General features: G+C 37.8%; 1 protein-coding gene across 11 annotated transcripts in view; it reads right to left on the bottom strand.

Moving 5' to 3' along the window:
• The window catches only part of PPARG (peroxisome proliferator activated receptor gamma), a 152,809-nt gene that overhangs the window by 55,493 nt on the left and 70,123 nt on the right, over positions 1–27,193 (bottom strand). For 7 of the 11 annotated variants that reach the window (XM_048226700.2, XM_048226701.2, XM_026501388.4 and 4 more), the window contains 3 exons: positions 15,896–16,123; positions 14,344–14,513; positions 5,885–6,023 (listed from right to left, as the gene is read on the bottom strand). In XM_048226700.2, the coding sequence (XP_048082657.1) occupies positions 5,885–6,023; positions 14,344–14,513; positions 15,896–16,115 (529 nt within the window). In that variant the 5' untranslated portion in view covers positions 16,116–16,123. Of the gene's footprint in view, positions 1–5,884; positions 6,024–14,343; positions 14,514–15,895; positions 16,124–22,798; positions 22,977–27,193 lie in introns of those variants that run through there. The other 4 variants (XM_057311943.1, XM_057311945.1, XM_057311942.1 and 1 more) reach the window with 2 other exon arrangements.

Raw genomic sequence — 27,193 nt, 5'->3', positions numbered from 1 at the left:
ACAGATTCAATACTGTGTATTTAGTACTGATTTACTGGATACACAGACGCCAAGCACATGCAGATTTAGATGCCCTGTTCTTTGGATCTGGGTACAGTGCTAAGAAACAATATTTCTTAATGACAATAATGTGTTTTTTTAAACACCTACCTAATTGTAGGAGCATTTACAGACAAATGCTTCTTAAGTATAAAGATGAATTAAAGCAATTTTTGAAATTAGAAATTAACAGGAAACAGAAGAATGACTTGAGTCTTACTAAAAGTATTTTTGTCTTTCAACATATAGAGGATGACTTTGCAATCATACTAGACTTTTGACAACTGGTAAGGCTATGTTTCGTGGTCAATTTTAACATGTTTATTTTGCAAAAGCTTTATCATGTAAATAAGACATGTAACACTATTGGTTTTAATAAGGCTGGAGCCAATAAGTTATGTTTTTCTACCTCTCTTTCTCAAGAAAAAAACTTGTGCATTTCGAGGTTTTGCAGGATTTGAGAATCTAATAACTATCATTTTCTAGCTCTGCTACATAAAATAAGGAGTGGCCTTAGCACCAATATTATTCAGGGGTAACGTCTTCAAACTATTTGCAGAGGACATTTAAACATTTGTCTAGGTTTCTTCCAAAGCAGAGATGGGCAAAACACCTCTCCCTCACATGACTCAATCTCCGGTTCCCCAAAGTCTTGCCTGGTATCATTTAATTCATTCACAAAACACCTGTTTGATGCAAGACACTGTGCTAGATAGACCGGACTGGGGGACACAGGATGAAAAGCCATATCTAGTAGGGGAGAGCTTACATCACACGGATTATTCTCTCTCATGCACCTCTCTTCACCAGCTCCTTTCCTTCCCCTGAAGCAGAGGTAGAAGATTCTGACCCTAGTTATAACCTCCTCCTTGGGCCATCTTCCCTCCACCACTGAAGTCACTGAAAGAGGAGTCTTCCTTCTCTGCCCGTGTTTGTCACTATTTACATCCCAGCCTACTGCAATCTTGTCTACACCTCATTTAAATTTCTACAACTTTGCTCTTAAAAGTCCCTAATGTTTTTTTCTGACAGCCAGATCTAGGGGCCTCTTTGGAGTTCTCATTTCTGCTTGGGTTCTCCAGCATTCTACCAGCTTTTGCTACTGTTGACCTTCTCCACCCTCTCACTTTAAATTTGTTCTCATCGTGGTTTCTGCTTTTCTGGTTCTCCTATCTTTCTGCCTATTTTCCAGACCTTCGTAATGGCCCCTCTTCCTTCCCTTCTATTTTGTTGTTCCCACTTCAATCTTCTCTCCAACTCACAAAATGTCCTAATGACTGCTGCCCTCTCCTTCCTGAGATTTGGACCTGAGTTTTCTCTTGTTCCTATATTCCTTTATATGTGGATGCTAGATATCCCGTAAGACCCTCAAATGCAACTTTAGAAAAGAACTTTTGATTTTCCCCTCTAAACTATCTCCTCTTCCTGTTTCCCTTTCTTGGTTAATTCACCCCATCATCCAACCAGACACCCTGAACAAATTTTGACAACCTCTCTTTCCCTCAGACACTTGTATTCATTGGTCACGCTCTGATATTTTTTTCAATTTCATTTCTCCTCACTCACCCTTCCCACTGTCTTAATGCATAATATTGCATTTGTCCTCTGTTGAATTTCCCTATTTCTCTCTCCATCCTTTTTTCAGCTGTCAGTAGTTTAGTCTTTGGTAATATCGATCTGATCACTCCTTGCTTTAGAAAGCAGAGTGTGGTTTCACAGGAAAGGTATAAAACACACAGAAGAGGAAGAGGGGGAATTAGAAAGTCTTATGGAAGAAGGCGTTTCAACTGGGCCTTGAATGCCAAGTAGGATTGTGACAGGGAACAAAAAGACATAATAAACAGAGACCCAGAGTTATTCCACCATAGAGCGCTGTGCAGGAACAGCAAAGTACACAGTTTACCTGACGTGTAAGTTGAAAAGGGCAGCAGTGGGAAAAGGAGGTGGAGGCTAGCCTGTAGGCAACCACGAATGCTATGCAGGTCTGAGCACACAGCTGCCATGTGTTGGGATTTTTTTACTTGGTGAAATTTTCTGAAAATTAACATTTGGGTAATTTTCCTTTATATTACAAAGAAGACTAAAGAAAAAAATCTATCACGCTGAAGTTTAAACTTATTTGCCATTCATGCTTTTCTTTTTTACAGGGAAGGAGAGAACTGCCTTAGAAAATGCTGAGTGCCACAAATATCTGTGAAACCCTTTTTCTGGATTTTTATGAAGCTGCTGAGAAATTACTTTTAAAGTTGTCAGCTTTTTTTTTAATAACAGGAAAAAAACCCATGATTTATATAATAGAATGTCCTGATCAGTAAAACTAAGATTTCACTAATTTTTATATTTATGAAAAGTGTCATTTTCATTCAAATCTCAGTGACATAGGGAAAACCTAGCTAAGTGACTCATAAGTAACATAAGTCAATTCTTCTCTACTTCATATTTTTTAAAATGAACAGCCTGCACTTACAATTTTATTACTTAGTTCATACATGAAAAGCAGCTCCAAAAATGAAATATTCAATAGTCAGAATTCTTAATGAATAAATTATCAAAAATAAAGAAGACACATTTAAAAAATATGATTCATGTCAGGGATCTTGACAACAGGACTTTAAAACAAAAATTATACTAAGAAAAAAATATAAAAGTGTGTGTGAGGGCCCATATGACTGAAGAAATGACATTAATCTACGAGGGTATTTTTATCAGGCGTCTGTAGATACCAGCTCCACTAATTCAAAATGAACAAGTAGCAGGTGATGCCGCGACCACCTGGTAAGTCACATGCACCTCTGAGTAGCCCAGGAAGCTGGGTCTTGGTTTCTGCTTTACTTTCATTTGGAGCTTTCCTGGAAAGGTGTCTGGCAGGATATTGAACTGACGGTGCTTAGCATGACTCAGGAAGACAGGGGAGTGATCGCGGGATTGACCCGTGGTCTAGAAACGATGGTATGTCAAATGACCAAGACAACTGCAACACGTGTTTATCCTGACCACTACAGAAAAACAAAAAATACGATCCCAAAGCACATCAGTCCGACACTTGCTTGCTTTTCTACTCAATGCTGAAAACAGATCTCTGAGAAACAACTGGGTTCCCAGGTGTAAGAATTCTGCAATCTTTCTGTCCTACAATGTTTAGGCTACATGTCACGATCAAGACGAAAGTTCCATCTGAAGAGGGAACAATATGCCGTTAACCGAACATACCACTTATACTTTCTTTAGCCCAGACTGCTTCGGATTTGTACTCTGAGGCTATATCAAATGTGACTATCAAATGTACTGCCTTAAATTGCTGAGCAATTGTTCAGAACGTCCAGAAGACCTGATTCAGGCATATGAATTATATGTTATGGCACCAAAACACACAGGTGCAAACTTTGAAATTCAGGCAGTTGAGAGATGCCAGATACCTATGTGAGAAAACGGTGACAATGTCTACAAAATATGGTCCAGTTTGTTGAAAAGTGAAAAACTCAGCGAGGTAGGTTGTTTGAGTTATGTAGAATCATAGAACTTTCAAAGTTGAAAGATCTAGCAATCCTTGTTTCCGTGATTTTTCAACAATGTTCCCCAGGGCCCTGAGGGTTCCTTGAAGGTTACCTAGAAGCCTCCTTTAAGGCTGGGAGTGGGTGGCTAATGCATCTGGATGAAACAGAGATCAAAGAGCAGAAACAGCAGTAACAGAGAATGGAGTAAATTTACTTTGGGAGAATGGTCATCTCTTCTTGTGTGTATGGAAAGCATCGAGGTGCTGATTTTGGTATAACACTAGAAGGTTCTTGATAGGCTGGGTGGGTTATTACAGTGAGGTCCTTTCACATAAAACATTAATAAATTAACAAAATAGTTTTAAATAGTTACTACAACCTCCTAGGAAACTTTGTATTTGGTAATGTTTCCTTTCCCAGGATAACAGGCAAAACTACTCAAAACCTCGTTGCTGAGTTTCCCTTCGTGTGCACAGATCAAATGGATCTTTTCTGTGCAGCAAACACATTCTCATAAAAACCTCTTAGAAGGGATTTTCTCAGTCACAGTTGCAAACTTGTAAATGTTGAACTTCATAAGTCTTTGATGCCAGAACATTTAATTCCTTTTTTTTTTTTATCTTTCCAAGAGGAACTAACTGAACACTCCCTATCAAGATTGCTCTTCTCTCTAAATAGAATAAATTAATTGTCGTATGAAGTCAAATGATGACTTTATTATTAAGTTAATGGGCTTTGATTTTTCTGGGAAGAGAAAATTATACCGTCAATACTACATAGATTGTTTATTTGCCTATAAACAATAAGCAAAGCAAAAGGAGACGTGTTTTATGTGAATGTGTGCAAGCAAGAGTAAATATATGGTATGTGAAGTGACAAATTTTTAAAGGGCAAAAAATAAATACCGTTAAAAACAGAAATGGCATGCTTTTCTAGGCAGTCTTAGTAATAATGATTTCAACGTCAAGATTTCTTCATAAAGATAAAATAAGTTTATTGCAACTTGATTGCATCATCTAAAATACAACCCTTGACTCGAAAATGTGCCCTTATGTTTTATGAAGTCTGAAATAGAAAGGGAATTGATGGCATCAAACCAGTAAATTATTTTGCAATCAATGACTGTAGCTGTATACTGTTACACAGCAGATGTAATCAACCATGAGGGAAGTCAGACCCAAATCTCCATCCTGCCCAGTATAGCTGATAGATCTCTTCATAATACACTCTTGCCTTTAGAGGAAATGACCCATATTAATTATAAAATTATAATTTTCTGAACTATTTTTAAAGAGTTGGATATCAACCAATTAGCGATTCTCAAATATTTTGAAGATGTCCACTGTGAAAACCAAACATCTGCATGATGGAATAAAACTTTAATTTTCATAGATGCTTTGGAGTCCTAACATATGAAGATTGACTTCAAACATTATTTTCTTACCAGATCAGTTTTGACACAGGTGAAGGCAAAATAAAGAAAACAAATAGAATATCTAGTGAACTGAGACTTCAGATTTTATTTGATCACTTTGGCATTTTATATTTCTTGAGCTCATAATGAGTTTTCAAAGAACTAATACTTGACAAATATAATACTGTCAAGTTACTATCGAATTGTTTTTGTGACTTTGTTAACACCAGTCTGAGCTAAATGGAAATCAAGAACTATTTCTTCAAATAGGCCTGTCTTCCATGACTTTACTGAGTTAGTGCTACAGTTCATGAAAACAAGGGTCTTTTTGGGTCATCTACATTCTCTTAAGTTGACACTCCTTGATTTTACATACGGGTTTTAAAAACAAACTTCTATTCTCTTATGTTTCTACAGAAACTTAAAATTCTTTGCTTTATCCACGATGCTCCTTGATGTCAAGGATACTGTTACACCTGTAATCATCTTTGCACAGTAAAGAGGGGAAAAAAAGGATATATTCTAAATTCTGATATGCCACTTAAATTTCCATACCCAGAAACCTGCAGAATTTTCTTACATTTAAAGTAGAAAGGAACTACTGATACACAAAAGCATAATTCTTTCTAATGCTATTAAAGCAACATAAAAAACTAATCACAAGCATTACATTCACTTTAAAATACGAGTTAATTCTATCATTGCTCATATTTTCAAGTCTTTTCTCCCACCATGGCAGATGCCCAACACAGAGAGAAGGATTCTACACTAAAAACCTAGACTCTGACCAAAATGAGAAATACTTTATCAGCATATACTATTCTGAAATCTGACATTTTGTGGGAAACTGTACGCATTTTCAGCAATGGCCCTAGAGGCTCCTGACCTGGAAGCCATAATGAGAACAGTAAAGTACGCGTGCTAACTGTTCACTTACCATTGTGAGACATCCCCACAGCAAGGCATTTCTGAAACCGACAGTACTGACATTTATTTCTACTTTTTTTATGGATCCGACAGTTAAGGTCACACCTATCATAAATGAGCTTCAATCTGATTGTCCTCCGGAAGAACCCCTGCAAAAGAATATGGAAAAAAGAAGCAAATTTTAGGTCTTAATGACACATGGAAGCAGCAACATTTGGCTAAAGGTACACTGGCCTAGGTATCAGAAAAGGTAGGCTCTGTCACTGCTGACTTCAGACAAGTCACCGAACTGCCAGTTTTCTTTGCTCTAAGATAAAGAACCAGAAGAGCTCCAGTGTCCTTCTTCAGCCCTGAAACAGTGACCACAGCCAACTGATGTCATTCACCGTATCTTGGCTCTACACTTGGAGCTCAGCACGCTCTGAGAAGTGCTCTGGATTTAATGTGATGCAAATAAAACACCATGTAATCAGTTCAGTCTCTCTGCAAATCATTCCAACAGCATGCCCCAGCCTTTATTATTGTGCTAAGCCATTTGGCAAAGTTATAATCACTTCATTCTAAAACATGATCAGGGCCAATAAAAATCCACATGTGGATAATTTTTTAGAATTCTCTATGTTGCATAATTTCCTACAGAATTGGTTTCATTTACTTATGTAGTTGAAAGAGTGCTCCATAACTGTCGTAGCTTACAAAAAAAAAAAAGATAATAGGAAAGAACAGAAGAAGTAATATATAAATCCTCAGACAATGGACTGCCATCTCAAAATAGCAAATAGGTCGATGTGAGGCTAATTGAATTCTGCTGTATTTATACTTTATTGAAAGACCTGAAAGAAATTTTAATTGGAAATGTTTGCTAACTCCATTTTTTTTTTCATTGTCAGGGTGTTCTTACTCATTTCTACTGTGTTTATCTCCATGAAACTCAATTCTTAACTCTTTCAAATGCTTCTGGCCCTGTTGGGTACAGAAATCCCTGAACTAGTACTGGTTCTGCCACTGACAGGCGTTTTCATTTTCTCCAGATTTGTACTTTGAATTCTAGACAAGTATTTCTACTGCTTACTTGACACGTCACTTGGAAATCTAACCGCTACCTCAAACCCAGCACGTCCAACACTGAAACTCTGGATCTTACACTGCAAACTCACCTTACTGGCAGCTTTCACCATCTCAGGTGGTACAACCACCCTCTGAGTCTCTCAAGCCAAACTTTTTTTTTTTTTTCAAGCCAGCCTCTTTGAAGTGACTCCTGACTTCTTTCTCTCACGTGGAAAGCTCTTCTTCTAAATATACACCTGCTTATTCTCCTCACGGCCTTCACGTCTTGCCAACATCTCAACTTCTCAATGAGGCTTATACACCCTATTTAATACTGTGGCCCGTCCTTGCCTCCGCTTCTCCTCTGGAGCTCCTGGTCTCCTTCACTCTGCTCTAGTTTTCCCTTTCCTTTTCTTTCTTTTCTTTTTTCTTTTCTTTACAATAACGCTTAGGACTTTCTAATATATCATATAATTTACTTATTTTAAGTGTTTATTTTCTGCCCCTCCCCCACTGCCCAATTAAAATTGTGAGCTCTATGGGGAGCCACTGGATATGACCCAATATCAACAGTAGCCTTCTATTAAAATCTATTGAATGAAGATGTACATCACTTAACTTCCTTTCTGGGCCATCTCTGATATTTTTCTATCCTAAGTCATGACTGAGATATCACAAGGCCACTGGTATACTCTCTTCCTTTTCTGTTATCTTATTAAATGTAATATTAATTACAGACATGTAGAAAATACATGTAATTATAAAACACAGTAAGATAATTATCACACATGAGCCCACCGCCAAGATTTAAAATCATGACTGGAATACTTATGTATTCTTCCCCTATCCAGCTCCTGTCCTCTGTGTCCCCTTGACGAAGTAATCATTATTCTCAATTTTGTGTTTATTGTTTTCACGACTTTTAAGAAAATACAGTTTAATCACACCGTATGTGAAAACTGAATAATACACTGATCAGTTACGTTTGTTTGGGGGCTTTATATAGTATTTTGGGATTTTTATTTTTTTAAATTTAGTATTAGGTTTCTAAAATTTACCTACTTTCTTGTGAAAAGCTAGGATTTATTCATTTTCACAATTTCATAATATTCTATTGTATGACTATTCCACAATTTATTGATATCTTCTCACATTGATGGATGTTTAAATTATTGCCAACATTTTGCTATTATGAACAGTGCTTTGATATATATTCCTGTAAATGTTTTATGATGCCCCACGTACAAGAGTTACCCAGGAGTGGGGTTTTTTGGATTGTACAATAAGTGAATGTGAAATTTTACAAGATCAAGGCAAACGGTATTCCAGAGTGATTTTATCAATTTATATTCCCTCTAAGATTGGTATTGTCAGACTTCTTAATTTCTGTCAATGTAGTGTGTGTAAATAGAATCTAAGTGTGATCTTAATTTGTATTTTCCTGATTTTTTATTTCCTAGTTTCCAACTGGATTGTCCCTTCCTTAAAACTGAGTTTTAGCAATTCTTTATATATTCTAGGCATTAATCTGCTGTCTGTTACAGGTGTTGCAAACATCTTCTGCTCTCTGTGGTTTACTATCCTTGAAATTTACTATTTCAGTCTCTCGGGGTTTTTTTTTGAACCTGTAAACAGTTTCGTTTCTCTCTCACTGTTGAAAGATTACAGAGAACTCTGTTATCTTCCATCTCACTTCGGATCCCATGATCTCTGCGCTTCCACTGTTGCTGTGGAGAGGTCTACCGTCAGTTGACTTTGAAGTGTTTTTTTCTTTTCTCTTCGGTTGCTTTTATACACTCTCTCAGTTTTCGGTATTCTGCAGTTTTAGGGCAGTGTGTCTCGGAATGGTTTTCTTTTCATTGATTCTCTTGGGCATGTTTTCTGCATCATGGTTTCACTTGTTCATCAGTTCTGACACGAATTAGAGAAGCGTTAGACCTTATTCTAGCCTTCCATGTTTCTGAACTTCTCCTTTACATTTTCCATCTTTCTGTCATCAATTACTCACTAACACTGGTTGCAAAAGTAAACATCAGAACAACGGTCAAATAAGATCACAAAAGCTACATAATAACAGTGAGAAAAAAAGGGAAACATCTCTCACCAAAAGTTCATCAGTGAGAACAGTTCTGTACATTACTCTTGTATTGATTCGTGAAGAAAACATACTTTTCTAATATTCAAAGATCCTACGAATCCTTCAAGAACTAAGAGGCTTCAAATTCTAGCAGATTCTGGACAGGACATATTCGTAAGGCACTGTAATTCTCAATCTCAATAATTTCCTTACATTTACGTGCCAGTTCAGTAGTCCTTTCTTCTGCTATGTCCAATAGCTATTTAACCCTTTCCCTGAATTTTTATTTCAATAATTATATTTTTCACTTTTTAAGTTTCACTTCACTAAATAAATTGATTTATTTTCAAATATGCCTGGTCATTCCTGATCATCTATTGTTGCTTGTTCATTGCTGTGATTCTGCCCTCCTTCTTGAAACAGTTCATACACGGCTGTTCTATATTCTCTATCAGGCAATCCCAATTATCTGCTTTCCTTGTATGGGGTGGAGGGGCGTAAATCTGTTTTTGTTTATTTTTGGTAGATGTCATTCAAGTTGATTGACTTCTTAATGTGTTTACTGACTGATATTTTATGTTGAACTCATATATTGACCTTAAACTGTGGGAATCCTACAGGATCTAAATTGGGAATTCTTTCTTCCAAAAAGAATTTCCAAAAAGATGCTTCTGTTGGAAGCCAGAGGTGCCAGTGACTTGTGACTATTTCAAATTCCCTTGAGAAAGCAGGCTCAATTCAAAAGCCCTAAACTCAGCTCCCCCTCATTGATGGCCCTGGATACTGTTCTAGGCATTGGTCTCTGGGGCAATCCTGCACCTCAGTACTCCTATAGGCATCTACCATGAGAGAAACTTTGCCTCAGTAAGTGTGCCTGCAGCCCACAGGTCAAGACCTAGAGTTTTTTGTTTGTTTGTGTTGCTATTGTTGCTCGTTTGGGAGAAGTTTTCCTTACCCTTGTGAGGTCAGCAGTATCTCAAAGATTAGGTCGTATAAAGGATCTGTTGGAACTTGAAGCCTCCTTAATTCTCAAAGAGTTCTGAAGACCTCTGAATATTATAAAAAGTTATTTTATTTCACTTACTAATAGAAGGCTAATGTGCAGAACTATTCTCACTGATAAACGTTGGTGGGAAATTTTGTTTGGATTTTTGCCATTGTGACCATATATGTTTTATGATATTCCTTGACTACTTTTTAAAATTTTCACTTCTAAAAACTCATCTCCATGGTGGAAAATGCTGCTTGGCTAGCTGAGAATGGGGCAGGTCCCAGAGTAGTCAGTTATTTGGCATGGCTGGATAGGAAGGTTTTTTGATGAGAGAATTATGTTATTTAAGTTTAACCCTTACAATGCAAAGTTTTGTTTTGACTCATACAATATCTTTCAGTGTTCCACATTATTTTTTTATGATGATTCAGGGTCTTTCAATGTTAAAGGAAAATAATTCTGAGTATTATTTATGTACTGTATATGTACATAAAATCATAAACTGAATGTATACACACTTCAGCATACAGCTTTGAAGTTGCTTTTACTTTTCTTTTTCAAAACACTTAGTTCATAATAGCCAACTGTATTCTCATCCTTTGATTATTTCAAGAAACCTAGCGAGGAAGATATAAGGCTATTAGAGTGCTTTTCTGTACAGTTATTTATTGATTTGAAGAATGAAGCAGGCTTCCCTGAGGTTTCTTCATATTGCTGATCAAGAAAACACTCTTTGACAACACTCTTATTTATTATTTTAGAGTCTATAAAACTGTGTGCAATTTCAATAGCTTAGTCTTCTGATTACCACAAAGTCTGTGAACTGGTGTGATGGAAATGCATGAATCCCCACTGCAGAAATTTTTTTGGTATAGATTTATTCCGAGGTCTTCGTATTTGTCTGTGAGAAGGTGATGGCTGCTTTTTTGCTTTTGTCTTATAAAAATTTTTCTCCAACTTCTCCTTAATTGCTTTACTTTTAACAAAACTTTTAACTTAGGTGCAATGAGACCCAAGTTAATTTTACGGTGAGATTAAAAGCCCTGTGCTGGTCCTGTGTTTGGCTTTCCTGTGAAGTGGTATGGCCCAGAGAAGCTCAGTCAATGAGCTCCCATGGCAGGTAGAACATACTAAAAACCCTTCCTGAGTTAGGGCCCTACATAGGAGCACCAAAACAGATTACACTGTATGATATAGTAGACTGTACTTACTTTTATCTGTAGGTAAGTCTGTGGTTCTAAAATGATCTTTCACTAAAGATACAAAAATAGGATGAAACCTACTAGAAAATGAGTTAAGTGTCCAATTTGTAAGCAAGAAATGACAGCTTTGCAAGCTCTAAGGTGTATGTATTATTCAGTAGCCAAAGGTTATATTCTACCTAAGTCTGAAATATTAATAACCCAAGAATCTGTCGCTATTCCACTTTAATCCAAGCCTAATCTTTTTATTCCTGTTTGATTTTTGGCAAGGATCACTACTAGAAACCTGTTCCATGGGCACTGTAAAACTGTTTCAGAAGACCTACTAACAGCTATCATAAGCAATACTACAACTATTCTTTTCAATCCATAAATTAGTCTGCAGGTTGATGGTTAACTAGTATTTTAATTATGGGCATATCCTACATTCTACTAAATGGCAGACGTTAAACTGCCGAAGAACCCTTTAGAAAATACATGAGGCAAACACTTGTTAATTTCACTTTCCTGGCTTTTTATTGAGTACTGTCGATAAGCTAAGAAGATACCTTTGATTGCTGGTAGCCACTGGTCTAAATGGGCTGCATTCAGACTGTGGCGACAATTTTGTTTAGTTCCAAAGTAGCAAACCCTCAATCCCTTATAATAGCAGTTCTCAAACTTTCTGGTCTCAGGACCCTTTCAGTCTCTTAAAAATTATTGAGAACCCCATGAACTTTGGTTTATGTGGGCTATATCTACTGATACTTATCAGACTAGAAATTAAAACTGAGAAATTGTTATGTACAAGAACCTAACAGGCAAACAGTCCATTAACCACCAGAGCTATGTTACCATTCCATGTCATGTAGTTTCTGGAACACTCCACATACACTTCTGAGACAATGAGAGTGAAAATGGTAAATGACAACCAAATATTATTATAAAAATAGTTTCAACATCACGGGTGCCTTGGAAAGGTCTTAGGGACCCCTAGAGGCTTCTAGACCACATTTTGAGAACTGCTGACTTATACTTGGAGAAGCCAAATTATATTATTCGACTAACATTTTTCTTATTCTTATCTTTAAAATGAGTAGATGTCTATTTCCCCTTCCAAGGTTAGTATAACGTTCCTTGCATTTTAGTCTTGGAAGTCTGTAATCCAGGGTATTCTTCAGATCCGATTAAATATTTACTCTCCATGTCTGCCTCAGGACCCTTTCTGTTCCTAACTTGATGGCATTTGGACTTTGTCCTTCCTCTTTTCTCCTTCTTGCTATCTTCTTCACTCCCTTTTATTTTCTAAGTTTCTGTGCCCTCCAGAACTTAGCGTTTATTACTATACTATAATCAGCTATTGTCTTTCAGTTTTTAGCTCTTATCACTAATGTTAACTCCCCACAAATATCTGCCTCACAGAATCATGGAAGAACTATTTGCTTAAATGTTCTAGTTTTCTAAGTGCTTCACCAGCCCATAAAAAACAATAATGTATTATGGAAACTTAACCGATCACAGTTCTGCTTATCAACATAAATTACCAAGATGACCAAACGGAATGGTTTCTTCAGGTATTTCTCAGAATTTGGCAACAATTTACTCCAAAATTATATAAATCTAACACAATAAAATGGCATGTTCTCACTACTCATTGGAATCTTAAATAACTGGCTATACATAATGATTTGGAGATCACAGATATTTGAGTTTTTTTTTTATTATATCATGTTAGTCACCATACAGTATATCCCTAGTTTTTGATGTACAGTTCCATGACACAGATATTTTAGTTTGGTTTTAATCACACAGTGAATAGGTTTTAGTGTTTTAAATGAAAGCGTCTCTTGCCAATGGTATTTCAGAAACTCATTCTGGAATTTGAGACCTTATAAAGGAATTAGACCTTGGATACTGCTAATCCAACCAAGTTGTTCTATGCATGAGGTGACAGAGGGCTAAAGTGTTTATGTGATTGGCTAGTAAGTCTGGGCAAATGACTAGGTGACTACTAGCTTGTGTCTTTTCACTTTATTAGGTTGCCTTTAATAATAAACTATTTGAATTGAAGAGATTCTAGAGATCGTCTAATTCAACCCCATCATTTTATAGATGCAAAAACTAAGGCAGGATATTGTTTAAAAATGATATATGCTAAAGCATCTTGCACAATATCTGGTACATAGTAGAAATTCAATAAATATTTATTTCAGACCCTAGATGTTCTAACACCTACCTAACTGGTGTTGTATATCTTTATTCTGAATAAAAAGCCCAACTGAGGATCGATTCCGATCTTTTCTAAGCAGTGTTTATTTTATAAGGTAAATATTTATGAACAATTTATTCTTAGCCCTGGAGTATATAATAAATACTACCGATTCACTGAGTATATTAAAATTAATTATTTTAAAAGACTACCTATTAAAATCTGAGTAGATTTAAAATTTCTTAATAATTGGGCAGAATATTACTAAATGTTTGAGCTTTCCAAAATACACTTTTCACAAAGAATGGTGGAAAAATAACATCTCCCTTCCGGAATAAGAAATAAGAAAACACAGAGCACTGGCTTAGGAATCATAAGATACATGTTCTGGTCCTAGTTCTGCCACTTACTGATGGATGACCATGGTGAGTTTCACTAATTCAGAATCTCTACATCTTGATGGCCACTTGACCATCGCGAAGTTCAACCTCCCAGGGCTGTCCTGGGCATCAGATGAAGGTATCCATCTGTCTAATATGTCAAGCCTCACACATACAAAATATCATATGCAATAGTGAGGAAAAAACCCAAAACACCCAAACTAGAGGATTCAGAAAACATGAGTTCTGAGCCAGCTCATCCCTGTCTTGCCATGACACACTGAGTAAATTCCCCCCCTCCCCCTTTTTTAACCTGCAAGGTGCAAGCAATGAACGAGATCAGTAGCTCAAGGAGCAATTTGGAGAAAGGGAAGTGAGGCAATGCAGCTCTGCGTTTACCAATTCTCTTAGGTTTTCAAATAAATCATTTGAAGAACGGGTTTTACCAAATCAAACAAACAAAAAGTTTTATCTCAAATCCTTGCTTTGTGTTCACAACAAGAATTGAAAGAACAAGTGAATTTTCAGCAAATTTTTTGAAAAAAAAAACAAAAAACAACTCTCTCTCTTTTTTTTTTTTTTACCTTGCATCCTTCACAAGCATGAACGCCATAGTGGAACCCGGAAGCTTTATCTCCACAGACTCGGCATTCAATTGCCATGAGGGAGTTGGAAGGCTCTTCATGAGGCTTATTGTACAGCTGAGTCTTTTCCGAATAATAAGGTGGGGATGCAGGCTCCACTTTGATTGCACCTGTGTACAGAAAAATGTGAGCAGGTAATTATCGCACGAAAGACTACTACAAAGGCTCTGTGGCAAGTCACCATAGTCTACCTTACTGCCATATGTTTATTATTTATGTGTAGAAGCATTACCGAACATGAAAAAAAACACAGGAAAAAGTAGGCTTTATAACCACAGGCAAGTCACAACACTTCTGAGCCTCACCTGTAAAAATGAGTGAGGGAAGGGAATTAAGTCTGTGGTTCTAGGACCCTTCAATACTAAAGCTCTGACAGACACCACATAGTATCTGAGACAATTAAGGTTATTTTGGTACATAATGTGCTATATTTGGCATTCATCACAATATTAAGCTATACATTTGTATTTAAATACCACATTTTATAAGTATTTTTAAACCACTCTTGGAAAAGAAACACAGAAGGAACACCGCTGTGAAAAGGTAATGTCATGCCCAGCTTGAAGGCACATGAAAAATAAGAGACCAGGTTTGCACCAGTGTTGAGTCAGAAAAGGTGGTTTGTAAAATAATCTTCAATAGAGAGTGAGAGAACCCATGGAGAGTAAGTACTACCCTTCTTTCTGTTGGTTAGGATCAGGCCTATTAAATTTCCATTTTAGGCTGTAGCCGAAAACCACACAAATATAACCAAGTATAATATTTATCTCAAAAAAAAAAAACTAGAAATACAGGAAGTTCTTACTTATTGTCAAGTAATGGTTGCCAATTACATGGTGGTGGCTTTGGAAAACCAGCATATCAGCACAAAGATAAAAATCAAGGAAATAGCATCATAGAAATTTATTTTATCTTGAAAAGCGCCGTTTTGGTTTGTCTTGAGTCTGATGTTTTTGATGTGCATTTACTTAATGGCAGGAAGATTTATCAATAGACTACAATGGCAAAATTTAAATGTGTGCAGAAAAACAGGTTTCAGTGTAAGCTGCTCAAATGGCAGAATTAGGAAAAATGGACCACAACTTTGCAATTTGGTGATGAGAAATTATGTAAGGTAGCAAACTATTACTTAGTAACTTAAAAGCACCAAAAGAATTCAGAGTTTGGGTGACGGACTCTTACTTAGCCTGAGATGACCCTGGCAATGCAGCCATACTGGAAAATGCTCCTAAGAAGGAAAGAAACAAGAAACAGGGAAAGGAAGAGGGAAGAGAGGAGGGGAAAAAAAGGAAAGAATGACCTGGGGTATTTACACACTACCATCCTTTTTGGGATGTCATAAATACATAATGTTTCAAAGATAAATGGATGAGTAAATGAATGGTAAGTATCTTTTTTATAGAGTTCTAGTCTCTGGAGCATTTATTCCAGTGTTATTGAGAGGTTAGTCCGATTCTAGTCTTAGTTTGAAAAGTGAAAATAACTATCATACTTTGGTACTCTTGGAGCTTCAGGTCATACTTGTAATCAGCAACCATTGGGTCCGCTCTGGCAAATGGAATGTCTTCATAGTGTGGAGTGGAAATGCTGGAGAAATCCACGGTGGTGAAGGGCTTGATGTCAAAAGAATGGGAGTGGTCATCCATTACAGAGAGATCCACGGAGCTGATTCCAAAGTTGGTGGGCCAAAATGGCATCTCGGTGTCAACCATGGTAATTTCTGAAATGGAAAAAAAAAAAAGAAAAGCTGGGGAATTAGTTCTGGAAAGCAGAGCAATCTTCTAAAGATACACAGGAAGGGACCTGAAAGGGTCTTTGGTACTGTGCTCTCATCTAGATTACCACTATGAGAGAGGAAAAAACAACCACCTTCGTGCTGTCCAGGGTGCCTTACTAAAGGAAGGAAGCCACCCCTTACCTGGATATCATAGCAGAGAATCCTACAATAGCATCGATGTGGTCAGTGTACCCACGAGAAAGTCCTACAAACAGCCCTGCTCTCATGATCTCCTAAAGAAGATCATCAAATCAAGTCTGGTAACGATTTTTAAAGAACATAAAGTTCTGGGGCAATTTTACTTCCTTGGAATTAAAGATGCTAAATTTTTTTTTTAGGATAAAAATTTTGCTCCCCCATTTGTGTTTATAATGGTTTTGTGTGACAGAAAATTTGGCACATTAAATTTAGGTACAAATATATTCTTTAACTGCATTATAAGAATGATTTTATTCTTCAGGTAATACAAAAATGAATCTTTTTAAGAAGGGGAGATCCCTCTAGGAAAACTTACTCAAATATTTATCTTTTCTGTGCATACAGTTTTCCTTAAAGGGGAGAATGTGTTCTCCATATCGAGAATGGAAAGGTTAGAGATCGTGGAAACATAGCTCATTATGAACGAGAGAATGTTGAAATGACAATCTAGCACAGCATTAATTTTCAACCACCCTCAAACCAAAACCACAACAAAACAAAAATGGAAACAAGAAAACATATAAAAGACAAAGGTAAAAACACTTATATGGATTCTAAGGCCACAAAATAACTCATTTCAGGCATTGCCTGCTTAGGATGATACATGCCACGTGTATTTTGCAGAATATGATTTGCGGTCATAGTAAGTGAAATAAAACCCTGAGAGATTTTAGTTCTCACTATTTAATGTGGATGCGTGAGCCGCCAGAGGGTGGGGACCTTAAACCTTAGGAACCTACGTGGGTACTGATTGATGGAGATATTCAGACATTTGAACCCACGCAGTGCCTCACGGGTCCTTGGTTCTCCTGAAGCCAGTTCACTCTTCAAAATGGTACCAAAAGAGCAGTCACTGAGTACTTTAAGTGGTAACTCTTGGGTCAAAAACACTAGTGAAGGGCTGTGTGAATTTGGGACTGCTGACATGGGAGACAAAGAGATGAGCTGCTCATTAAACTCTAGCGGCTCCTGAGATCATAGGCTGATGTATCTTATTCCTAGTCATTTCCCCATCACCTAGCAATGGGCTTGGCTCATAGTATGTGTTCCCATGAAATACCGAATGAATTGATGCAGAGGCTCTGAAAGTTGAGAACAGGCAGGAAGGGGGGAAACAAACTAGTATTTATTGAAGTACCTCCCACACACCAGACATGTTCTCTTATTCCACGTAACCCAAGATCTTTTTTTTTTTTTAATATTTTTTAAATTATATTATGTTAGTCACCATACAGTACATCCCTGGTTTTTTGGTTTTTTTTTTTTAAAGATTTTATTTATTTATTTGACAGAGATAGAGACAGCCAGCGAGAGAGGGAACACAAGCAGGGGGAGTGGGAGAGGAAGAAGCAGGCTCATAGCGGAAGAGCCTGATGTGGGGCTCGATCCCACAACACCGGGATCACGCCCTGAGCCGAAGGCAGACGCTTAACCGCTGTGCCACCCAGGCGCCCCCATCCCTGGTTTTTGATGTGAAGTTCCATGATTCATTAGTTGTGTGTAACACCCAGTGCACCATGCAATATGTGCCCTCCTTACTATCCATCACCAGCCTATCCCATTCCCCCACCCCCCTCCCCTCTGAAGCCCTCAGTTTGTTTCTCAGAGTCCACAGTCTCTCATGCTTCATTCCCCCTTCTGATTACACCCCCTTTCTTTATCCCTTTCTTCTCCTACCGATCTTCCTAGTTCTTATGTTCCATAGATGAGAGAAACCATATGATAATTGTCTTTCTCTGCTTGACTTATTTCACTTAGCATTATCTCCTCCAGTGCTGTCCATGTTGCAGCAAATGTTGAGAAATCGTTCTTTTTGATAGTTGAATAATATTCCATTGTATATATGGACCACAACTTCTAATCCAGTCATCTGTTGAAGGGCATCTCGGTTCCTTCCACGATTTAGCTATTGTGGACAGAGCTGCTATGAACGTTGGGGTGCATATGGCCCTTCTCTTCACTACGTCTGTATCTTTGGGGTAAATACCCAGTAGTGCAATGGCTGGATCATAGGGTAGCACAATTTTTAACTTTTTAAGGGACCTCCACACTGTTTTCCAGAGTGGCTGTACCAACTTGCATTCCCACCAACAACGTAGGAGGGATCCCCTTTCTCCACATCCTCTCCAACAATTGTTGTTTCTTGTGTTGTCAATTTTTGCCATTCTAACTGGCGTAAGGTGGTATCTTAGTGTGGTTTTGATTTGAATTTCCCTGATCACGTAACCCAAGATCTTATCCCCCACTTTATAGATAAGCCAGGACCGGAGAGGTAAAGTGACTTGCCCAGTGTCCAATAGCTGGTCAATAGAGGATTCACACTCAAGATTGACCCAGGACCCTATCCATTCTGTATATATTCTCTTTATTCCCTCATTGATGAAACAGTTTTATGGAGAAAGGGCTACTCTCCTAGGGGTATCTGTCAGTGGGCCTCTTGTTTTTTCCCAGCAAGCAGAGAGCTAAGGAATTTACTCTCAAAGGCATGAGGTTAAAAATTCCAGTTGTGGTCTTCATAAGGAAAACAAAGTGCCTTGAAAACACAAATAAGGAGACTGTCCTATGAATGTGCTTCAGGGCTTCCAAGGGGACTCATTAAAGGCACCGTTTGGGTTCACATGTCTGAATATCTACACAAATAAGTACCCAAACAACCTTAAGTTATCTGAGTCACAGTATAAACACGACACACAAGAAGAAGAAGAATGTGTACTGGTGATAGCTTAAAGGTCAGGCTGGGTCTCAATGACACCCAGAAAAACATCTGTGCTCTTAACGACGGGGCACCCATCAAACTATGCCCTTCGCTTCACAATTCATCTAAACTAACTCACCCAGGTCCCTCCACATACTCTGTCCATCTCCTCAGCATGCTTATTATACATTTCTCTATCTACTTTGCTTGGTATAAATTAATTATCTGCATATCAAAATATACCTCTTATGTTTTAATTGCAACATCCACAAAAGTGGGTTTATCAACTATTTCTTATTATGCCTGTTGCAAAGTTCATCTGCAAACAAAATAAAGCTTGCTGAGTTAAAAGTAGTGGATAAGCCTCCATATGAATACTGGGAAATGAAAATAAGCATGCAAAAAATATCTGTGTTGCAAGAAAAACTGGTTGCTCATCATTTTGCTGGTTTAATTTTGTTTTGTTTCACTTTTAATATATGACTTCAGTGATTCCCTGTCAACCAAAGCCATGCTTCTTAACACAGGAATCATACCCTGAGGGATCATTTACTTTATTGCAAAGTTTTGGGGAAATTTTTAATGTTAAAATAACCATTTGTGTGTAAACGAACAGGATAAAAAAAATCATGTGATTTTAAAGATATAATATGGAACTCCCTAAAAAATGGATACCTGTGGTAAATTTTATAGCCAAAAGAATGCCATTTAAAAAAAACAGACTCTATTTTCATTTATTTTTAAAGATTTTATTTTTTTAAAGTAATCTCTGCACCCAATGTGGAGCTCAAACTTACAACCCCGAGATCAAGAGTCACATGCTCTACTGACTGAGCCAGCCAGGCATCCCTAGACTTTATTTTTATTTTTTTAAAGTAGGCTCCACACCCAGCATGGAGCCCAATGTGGAACTTGAACTCATGACACTGAGATCAAGACCAGAGATGAGATCAAGAGTCAGATTCTTTACCAACTGAGCCACCCAGGCGCCCCCTAGACTTTATTTTCAAAAGCAGTTTTAGGTTTCCTTAAAAGTTGAGCAGAAAGTACAGAGTTCCCATATATCCTTTTCCTGTCCTCCCTTTTCCTGACCCCTGAAACACACACAACTTCCCCTATTATTAACTTGAATTTCCCCTATTATTAACACTTGCATTAACATGCTATGTTTGCTATAAAACTGATGAACCAGTATTGATACATTATTATCCCCAGTTTGCATTCCAGTTCATTCTTGGTGTTGTACATTCTGTGGTTTTGACAAATGCATAATGTCCATGTATCCACCATTACAGAATCATACAGAATAGCTTTACTGCCCTAAACATCCCCTGCGCTCCACTTACACATCCCTCCCTCTTCCCCCACAGAATGCTATGTTTTTGCTGTCCTCTTCTTTTAAGGGCATATGAGTTGAAAAGCAGGAGAAACCCTGACCTTCTTATATTATATAGATATAAACAAAATGTTTTACCATGGCTTTCAAGGCCCTCCCTGACACAGTCCTAACTTACTTTCTCAGTCTTATTTTCCACTAGTGATCACAGACCCCACTCCCATTCTTGGCATACCCTGTGGTCAGGCATATCATACTATTTGCCCAGGTTAAATATGCTCTGCATTTTCTAGTCTGCTTATCTTTGTTCATGCCAAGGCTGTTCTGTCTTGTTCCCATCCCTCATCGCTGCGTGTCACAATCCCTCTGTCTTTCCCACAGCGGGACATCCCACAGTATCCAAATGCTACTTTCTCCAGGAAACCTTCCATGAAGTCTCCAGCTTAAAAACACTCCCCATTCTTTGCATCCCCACAGCTCTTTGTACCTCTCTTTTACCATTGACAGAATTATTTGGATAAATATCTCTGCTATCAGATTTCAAGTTCTAAATGGACGGTGTCTTGGTATTCTGTTTTCCCTTTAGTCCTTATGCATAGTTGTTGTTTACTAAATGTTTACCAACTGAACGATCATTCGTTTTTATGTGAAAATGTAAAAAAAAAAAAAAAAAAATAGGGGCGCCTGCTGGCTTAGTCGGTGGAGCATGTGATTCTTGATCTCAGGGTTGTGAGTTCAAGCCCCACATTGGGTGTAGAGATTACTTAAAAAGTAAATAAAAATTAAAATAGTGGTGCCTGGTGGCTCAGTTGGTTAAGTGTCCAGCTCTTTGTTTCGGCTCAGGTCGTGATCTCAGGATCGTGGGATCGAGGCCCGCGTTGGGCTCTGCGCTGGGTGTGAAGCCCGCTCAAGGTTCTCTGTCTTCTCTCTCCCTCTCTCTCTGCCCTTCCCCCCTACTCATGCTTGCTCTCTCTCTCTAAAATAAATAAATCTTTTTAAAAAATTAAAATAAAAAAGAAAACATGTAGAAAATGTTTACAAAAATAAAAGGGAAAAATAAAGATACTTTCTCAAGGTTTAGTTTTGCTAAGACTTATACTCCCCTAGAAAAGATGATAATCTTCAGTATTACAAATAAAATACAATTTAAACTGTAACTCCTCCCTTTAACTAAGTGTATTCAGTTTTTCTCTTGATAATTTGAGGAGCAAGATTAGGGTCTTATAAAGCTCCCCCCCCACATAGAAAAGACAATGTAAGAAAGAAAAACAGCTTGCCTCTTCATCTCTAAGAAAACATATTACTCAAATACACATTTTCCTTTCCCCCTCTCCCTTCTCCCTGTTCTTTTTATTCTGGGACATCTTGACCTAAACAATATGACTCCATGAGCCATAGTTACTGGGAGGCACAGTGGTTCCCTAGACATTTTACTTTATTTTGACTCAGAGATGGGTCCAGGGAGCCTGCTTCTAATTTTGTCTCTAGAAAACATAAGCTACTGTTTCTGCCAAGCTGTAAGTCGAGGTGTTTTTTGTTACTCCGTGTAATTACCCATGAAAGAACAAATGAACAAAATATTTGCATGAACAACAGTCCTTCTGAGGGATAAATAACACTGTCTTAACTTTCCAGCTGGGTGACAGGAATGGGTTGCATCGGGGTTTATCCATCAATTTCAGAACCTTAAGTGTGTTTCAAGCAAAAGTCTTTAGGCAGACACTGAACAAGGACGTGAATTGGTGCCATTTATCTTAGACCTTCAAACTTGGCTTTACACTGTATTATAGTCAATGAGTAGACTTTGCATAATACTCTGAAATATAATGTATTTCAAACAAAAATATAACCAATATCAGGCCAAAACAAAGTAACCTCTCTAACTGGAAATGCAGCATTATTTGGGAATATGGAAGTGGGCCAGGAAAGATGGTAATGTATAAAATCAAGCCCCAGAACTACATGGTTTACCTTTGGGGTCCAATATATTGGTCCAGTATAATTGCTGTCCCTTAAGAAAAGGAGGATTTCTACTACAATTTCTGGGGAAATGCTGCATCACCTTACTACATTATTAGCTAATTACACTAGCTAATATTAATAGAACCCTAAATCTTTGCTAAGTATTGTGCCAAAAACAACACTTGGGCCATCTCATTTACACCTCACAACAATGTTATGAGGTAGGTGCACTTATAATTCTCCTTAGAGAACAGGAAACTGAGGCACAGACATGGAAGTAGGTAACTTGCCTAAGAACACAGTTACTAAGGAACAGAGCTGGACTGTGAACCCAGGTGGTCAAAAACTCCATAACCTGCACACTTAGCTTTCTAAGCTTTTTTCCTTGACTTTCTAAATTGGTTAGAAAAAGCAAATGTCGGGGCACCTGGGTGGCTCAGCCGTTGGGCGTCTCCCTTCGGCTCAGGGTGTGATCCCCGCATTCTGGGATCAAGCCCCACATCAGGCTCCTCCGCTGGGAGCCTGCTTCTTCCTCTCCCACTCCCCCTGCTTGTGTTCCCTCTCTCGCTGGCTGTCTCTCTCTCTGTCAGATGAATAAATAGAATCTAAAAAAAAAAAAGAAAGAAAGAAAGAAAGAAAGAGAAAAAGCAAATGTCTTCCTGATCGTCTCGTTCTATCCTAAACAACAATTAATCTCAACAAACCTTCAGTGAACACCTAGGATATGCCAGGTACGGGGAGCTGGGAACACACTATGAAGACTGAGTAATTATCATATAAAAGCTTCACTGGAGAAAGGTATTCAGCTGTGCAGCAAGGGAGGTGCCAGAAAAAAGCCTTTCATGGATTCTCTAAAACTTAAGGAAGTGGCCTTAAAGATTTTTTCAATCTCTTCTAATTTGTCTCAGTTTAACGTCACAGTACTCATCAATACGGTCCTAGGTTATTTATCCAGCCCCTCCTACTGATTCATGCAAATCGTTTTGCAGTGTAAATTGACCTGGGAATTTTCTAATTGAAGTCCTCTCCCATGATGGTGGCTGATATCCAGAGACAAAAATCATCCTGAAATAGAAGAGTGGCAAAGGCCTTTTTGAAAAGTCCCTCATTTGACAGATGAAGGGAATGAGAGAAATGATTTGCCCATGAACACGGTCAGGGGCTGACCAAAGGAGAATCCAGGTTTTCTGTCTCCTACCCTAGCATTCTCTGCACCCCATTAGGAAGATGTTACTGTATGTAAATATGTTGAAAATGGGACTTTTAACCTATGCCAATTTTCATAGATCTAGATTTTGGGGGGTCTTGATATATAGGAATGACATCATATTTATGAAGGAAAGAAGTCTCATGCAAGTACCCATTTACTGGATGGAAAACTAGCATAAAATCACCTGTAACAGAATTTGTTTCTAACAAAAATTAATAAAATCTGAATTCACCAAAAGTTTTGGGAATAGTCTAATAAAGTGAGCACAGATCATTTTACATAATAAATACAGGCATACATAATTTATTTGTTTATTTTTTGTGGTTCTGAACATTCACAGTGAAGATTCACAGTGAGCCAGTTATTATGCCAGATGGCCTGGGTTTGAATCTTGACCTAGTGCTTGCCAGTTTTGTGATCTCTTTACACCTAATTAGCCCATTTGTAAAATAATACTGCCTACCTCAGAGAGGTGTTGTGAAGATTAAATTAGATAATATATATAAAGCACCTAACATAGGGCCACTTAGTAAGTTTGCAATAAATATAATTATTGGCAGCAGTAGTACTTCTTATACATATCAGTAACCAGAGTATTAGAATCATGTAAAAGGTGGGCTAACAGCCTCCAACGCTACCACTAGGGGACAGGAAGAGGAAGAAACACCAGCAAAGTCCTATTGTTCAAACAGGACTACGCCTTGAACAGATGTCCTGTTTTAAAGACCTCTGGAAAAGGAGTCCACAGCTTCTCCTGGTTACTCATTCCAATGCTTAATTGCTCTTTCGTAGCCAGGAAAGTCTAGGTCTTATCTGGCTTTTCTCCAACTGTGTTATACATATGTTAATGATGTTCCTTTTAAAATAATTAAAAAGAAAAAAATTTGGTGAACAAATAAATTTAGGAAATGCTAGGTCAAACAAGGTTAAATAGGCTTATGCAGAACTTCTTAAGGCTCATATGCTAATAGTTCATGAGAATGTACAAAGGAGAGGGAAGGCAAAATCTGCAACATTTGCAGAGTTTCACATTTGACAGAATAGTTGGGGAAGTGATGGTCTAACCTATGTTGGAGTTTGTTACTTTCCCCCCCATTTTCTAAACATACTTATTAGCTACCATCTTCTATTTGCCCATTACCACTTGCACTTGAAAAGTGCTATTAAGCTGTCCCTCAGGTTTTCCTTAATTTTAGAGTGGCCAAGGGCAAAGATTTACATTGGTTAAAACAACAAGACCCAAGAAAGAAAGGATTTCTTAAACCGTGCAGAAGGAATCACTATAAAGACTAACGCTCTTTTTATAGAGACCCTCCGAAAATCCTCCAGACCGGGTGGGGGGTGGGGGTGGGCAAGCCCATATAAAGGATAAGAACCAGAATGGCAGCGAACAGCTTAACAGCAACACCAGAAGCCAGAAAATCAATACAGCAAGGTCTTCAAAATTCAAAGAAAAAATTATTATTTCCAACTTGGGATTTTAGACTCAGCCAAACAAATCTTCACTCAAGAGTACGAGCAGAAAGGCATTTCAGAAATAGAGGACCTCAAAACAAAGTCACCCCACCCCAGGTACTCTTTCTGAGAGGTCCACACCAGAACAAAAGGAAAACATAGGATCGAGGACACAAAGGACCTAAAAACAGAAGGGGTAAAAGGAAGACCCAGGACAACAGATCCTGAGCAGCCTGGATAGAATAAAATGGGAAGATGAAGAAGGCCATATGAGATTACCCAACAAATCAGAGTGCCTGGTATATATGACCGCTAAGTGACAGTTTTTATTACTGTCAGAGAGTTGGAGAAAGAACAAGTGACAGTTCTGGAAAAGGAACAATAAAATTGAACAACTTCTTCTTTTTTTTTTTTTTTAAGATTAATTTATTTATTTGAGAGAGAGAAAGAGGGAGAGAGCATGAGCTGGGGGAAGGGCAGAAGGAGAGGGACACGAGGGCCTCCACTGAGCAGGGAGCCCAGTGCGGGGCTCGATCCCAGGACCCTGAGATCATGACTTGAGCCAAAGGCAGATGCTCAACCAACTGAGCCACCCAGGTGTCCTGAACAATTTCTAAGTTAAAAAAAAAAAACCCTCCAGAAAAATAAACAGCTATTAAGGATGGGAAACAGAACAGTAGTATACTGCGTGGCTCAACTGGAAGCAGTACTTTCAGAGTGAATACGGTGCAAACGCGGACAACTGAGTTCACTGAAAACTACAAATACATGTGAAGATGGCAGGAAGGACAAGTGTGTGTTTTGGGAAAATGGGTGTGGTGGTGAAGAGCTAACTTCTTATCTCGCACTGTAGGAAGTCCATGGGGAATGAATACAACTTTTAAAATAGCAGCACACCACATGTTATTTTAAAGATGTAGATGTAAATTATAGGAGAAATGTTTAAAGGAATTAAAAATGACTGTTTCTGAGGAATAGGAACTGGGGACTGAGGGTTGGTGTTCTTCATGAAAAGCTTTATCCTGACTTTTAAAACTAGGTAGAAGTCTTACTTTCGTAAAAGTAAAAATTAAGCTAAGTATCTTTTTGTTGTAGTGCTTTCCCATGATTTCACTGAACAGAGGGAATAAATATATTCCTTGCATGTTTCTCAGTCCTCTTAAAAGGAATTATCATGCAATAAAAAACCTGGAAAAGTAGAGAAAATTTTAAGGGAGTTTCAAGTAAAATAAAGGAAAATCAGAAAATATTTTTAATGCTTATCAACAGTTGGTTGTCCTTTTGGCTCAAGCATTTAAAAAAAATTCTATCAATTCATTTCTTTTCCTTCACTGGTATCACGGATTTTGATCAGGAAAGCAGGAAAAAGACTCTGGATCTCATTAGCAGAAGTACAACTTAATAATAGATAAAAATTTTGAAGTACTTACATGACAGAGATTATACCTTAAAACCATTACATGTGTAATTTATAATTTATTAATGTATATATGTATAATTTATAAATGTATACATACATGTAATTTACATCTATGAATAGTCCTATGGGTTATATACAATTATTATCACCACTCAATGGATTGAAAACATTAGACAGAAAGGGGTTAAGTGCAGGGAGCCTGGGTGGCTCATTTGGTTAAGCATCTGACTCTTGGTTTCAGCTCAGGTCATGATCTCAGGATCCTGGGATTGAGACCCACCTTAAGCCCCACATTGGGCTCCCTGCTCAGCACAGAGACTGTTTAACCCCTTTCTCTTTCCTTCTGCTCATACTCTCTTTCTCAAATAAAATAAAAATCTTAAAATAAAATCTTAAAACTTAAAGAGGTTAAGTGCCTTGCCTGATGTCATACAGGTAACAGGTATTGGGATTTGAATCCTGTTGTGATTTCTCAGAATAGAGAATCTCTTACTCTGGACACCATGAATTAAGAAAAGGATTAGAAATGGATTCTTTGCTGTGTCGTTTGTTTCTTCAATGCAAAAAAATATATTTTCATTCTGTTGTCTTCTTAGACTATATCAAAACCCAAATCCAATGCTTCTGTGGTTTGGTTCCCTGCTGATACTCCCACTGATAACTCTGGCGGAGGCTGAAGCATTCCAATATGGAACCATATATGTACTTTTCCTTATAATGAGCCAGAAGGTCTCATA

Source organism: Ursus arctos, unplaced genomic scaffold (assembly GCF_023065955.2).
Source record: "Ursus arctos isolate Adak ecotype North America unplaced genomic scaffold, UrsArc2.0 scaffold_14, whole genome shotgun sequence".
Lineage (NCBI taxonomy): Eukaryota > Metazoa > Chordata > Mammalia > Carnivora > Ursidae > Ursus > Ursus arctos.
This window is presented reverse-complemented; position numbering and strand designations above follow the sequence as displayed.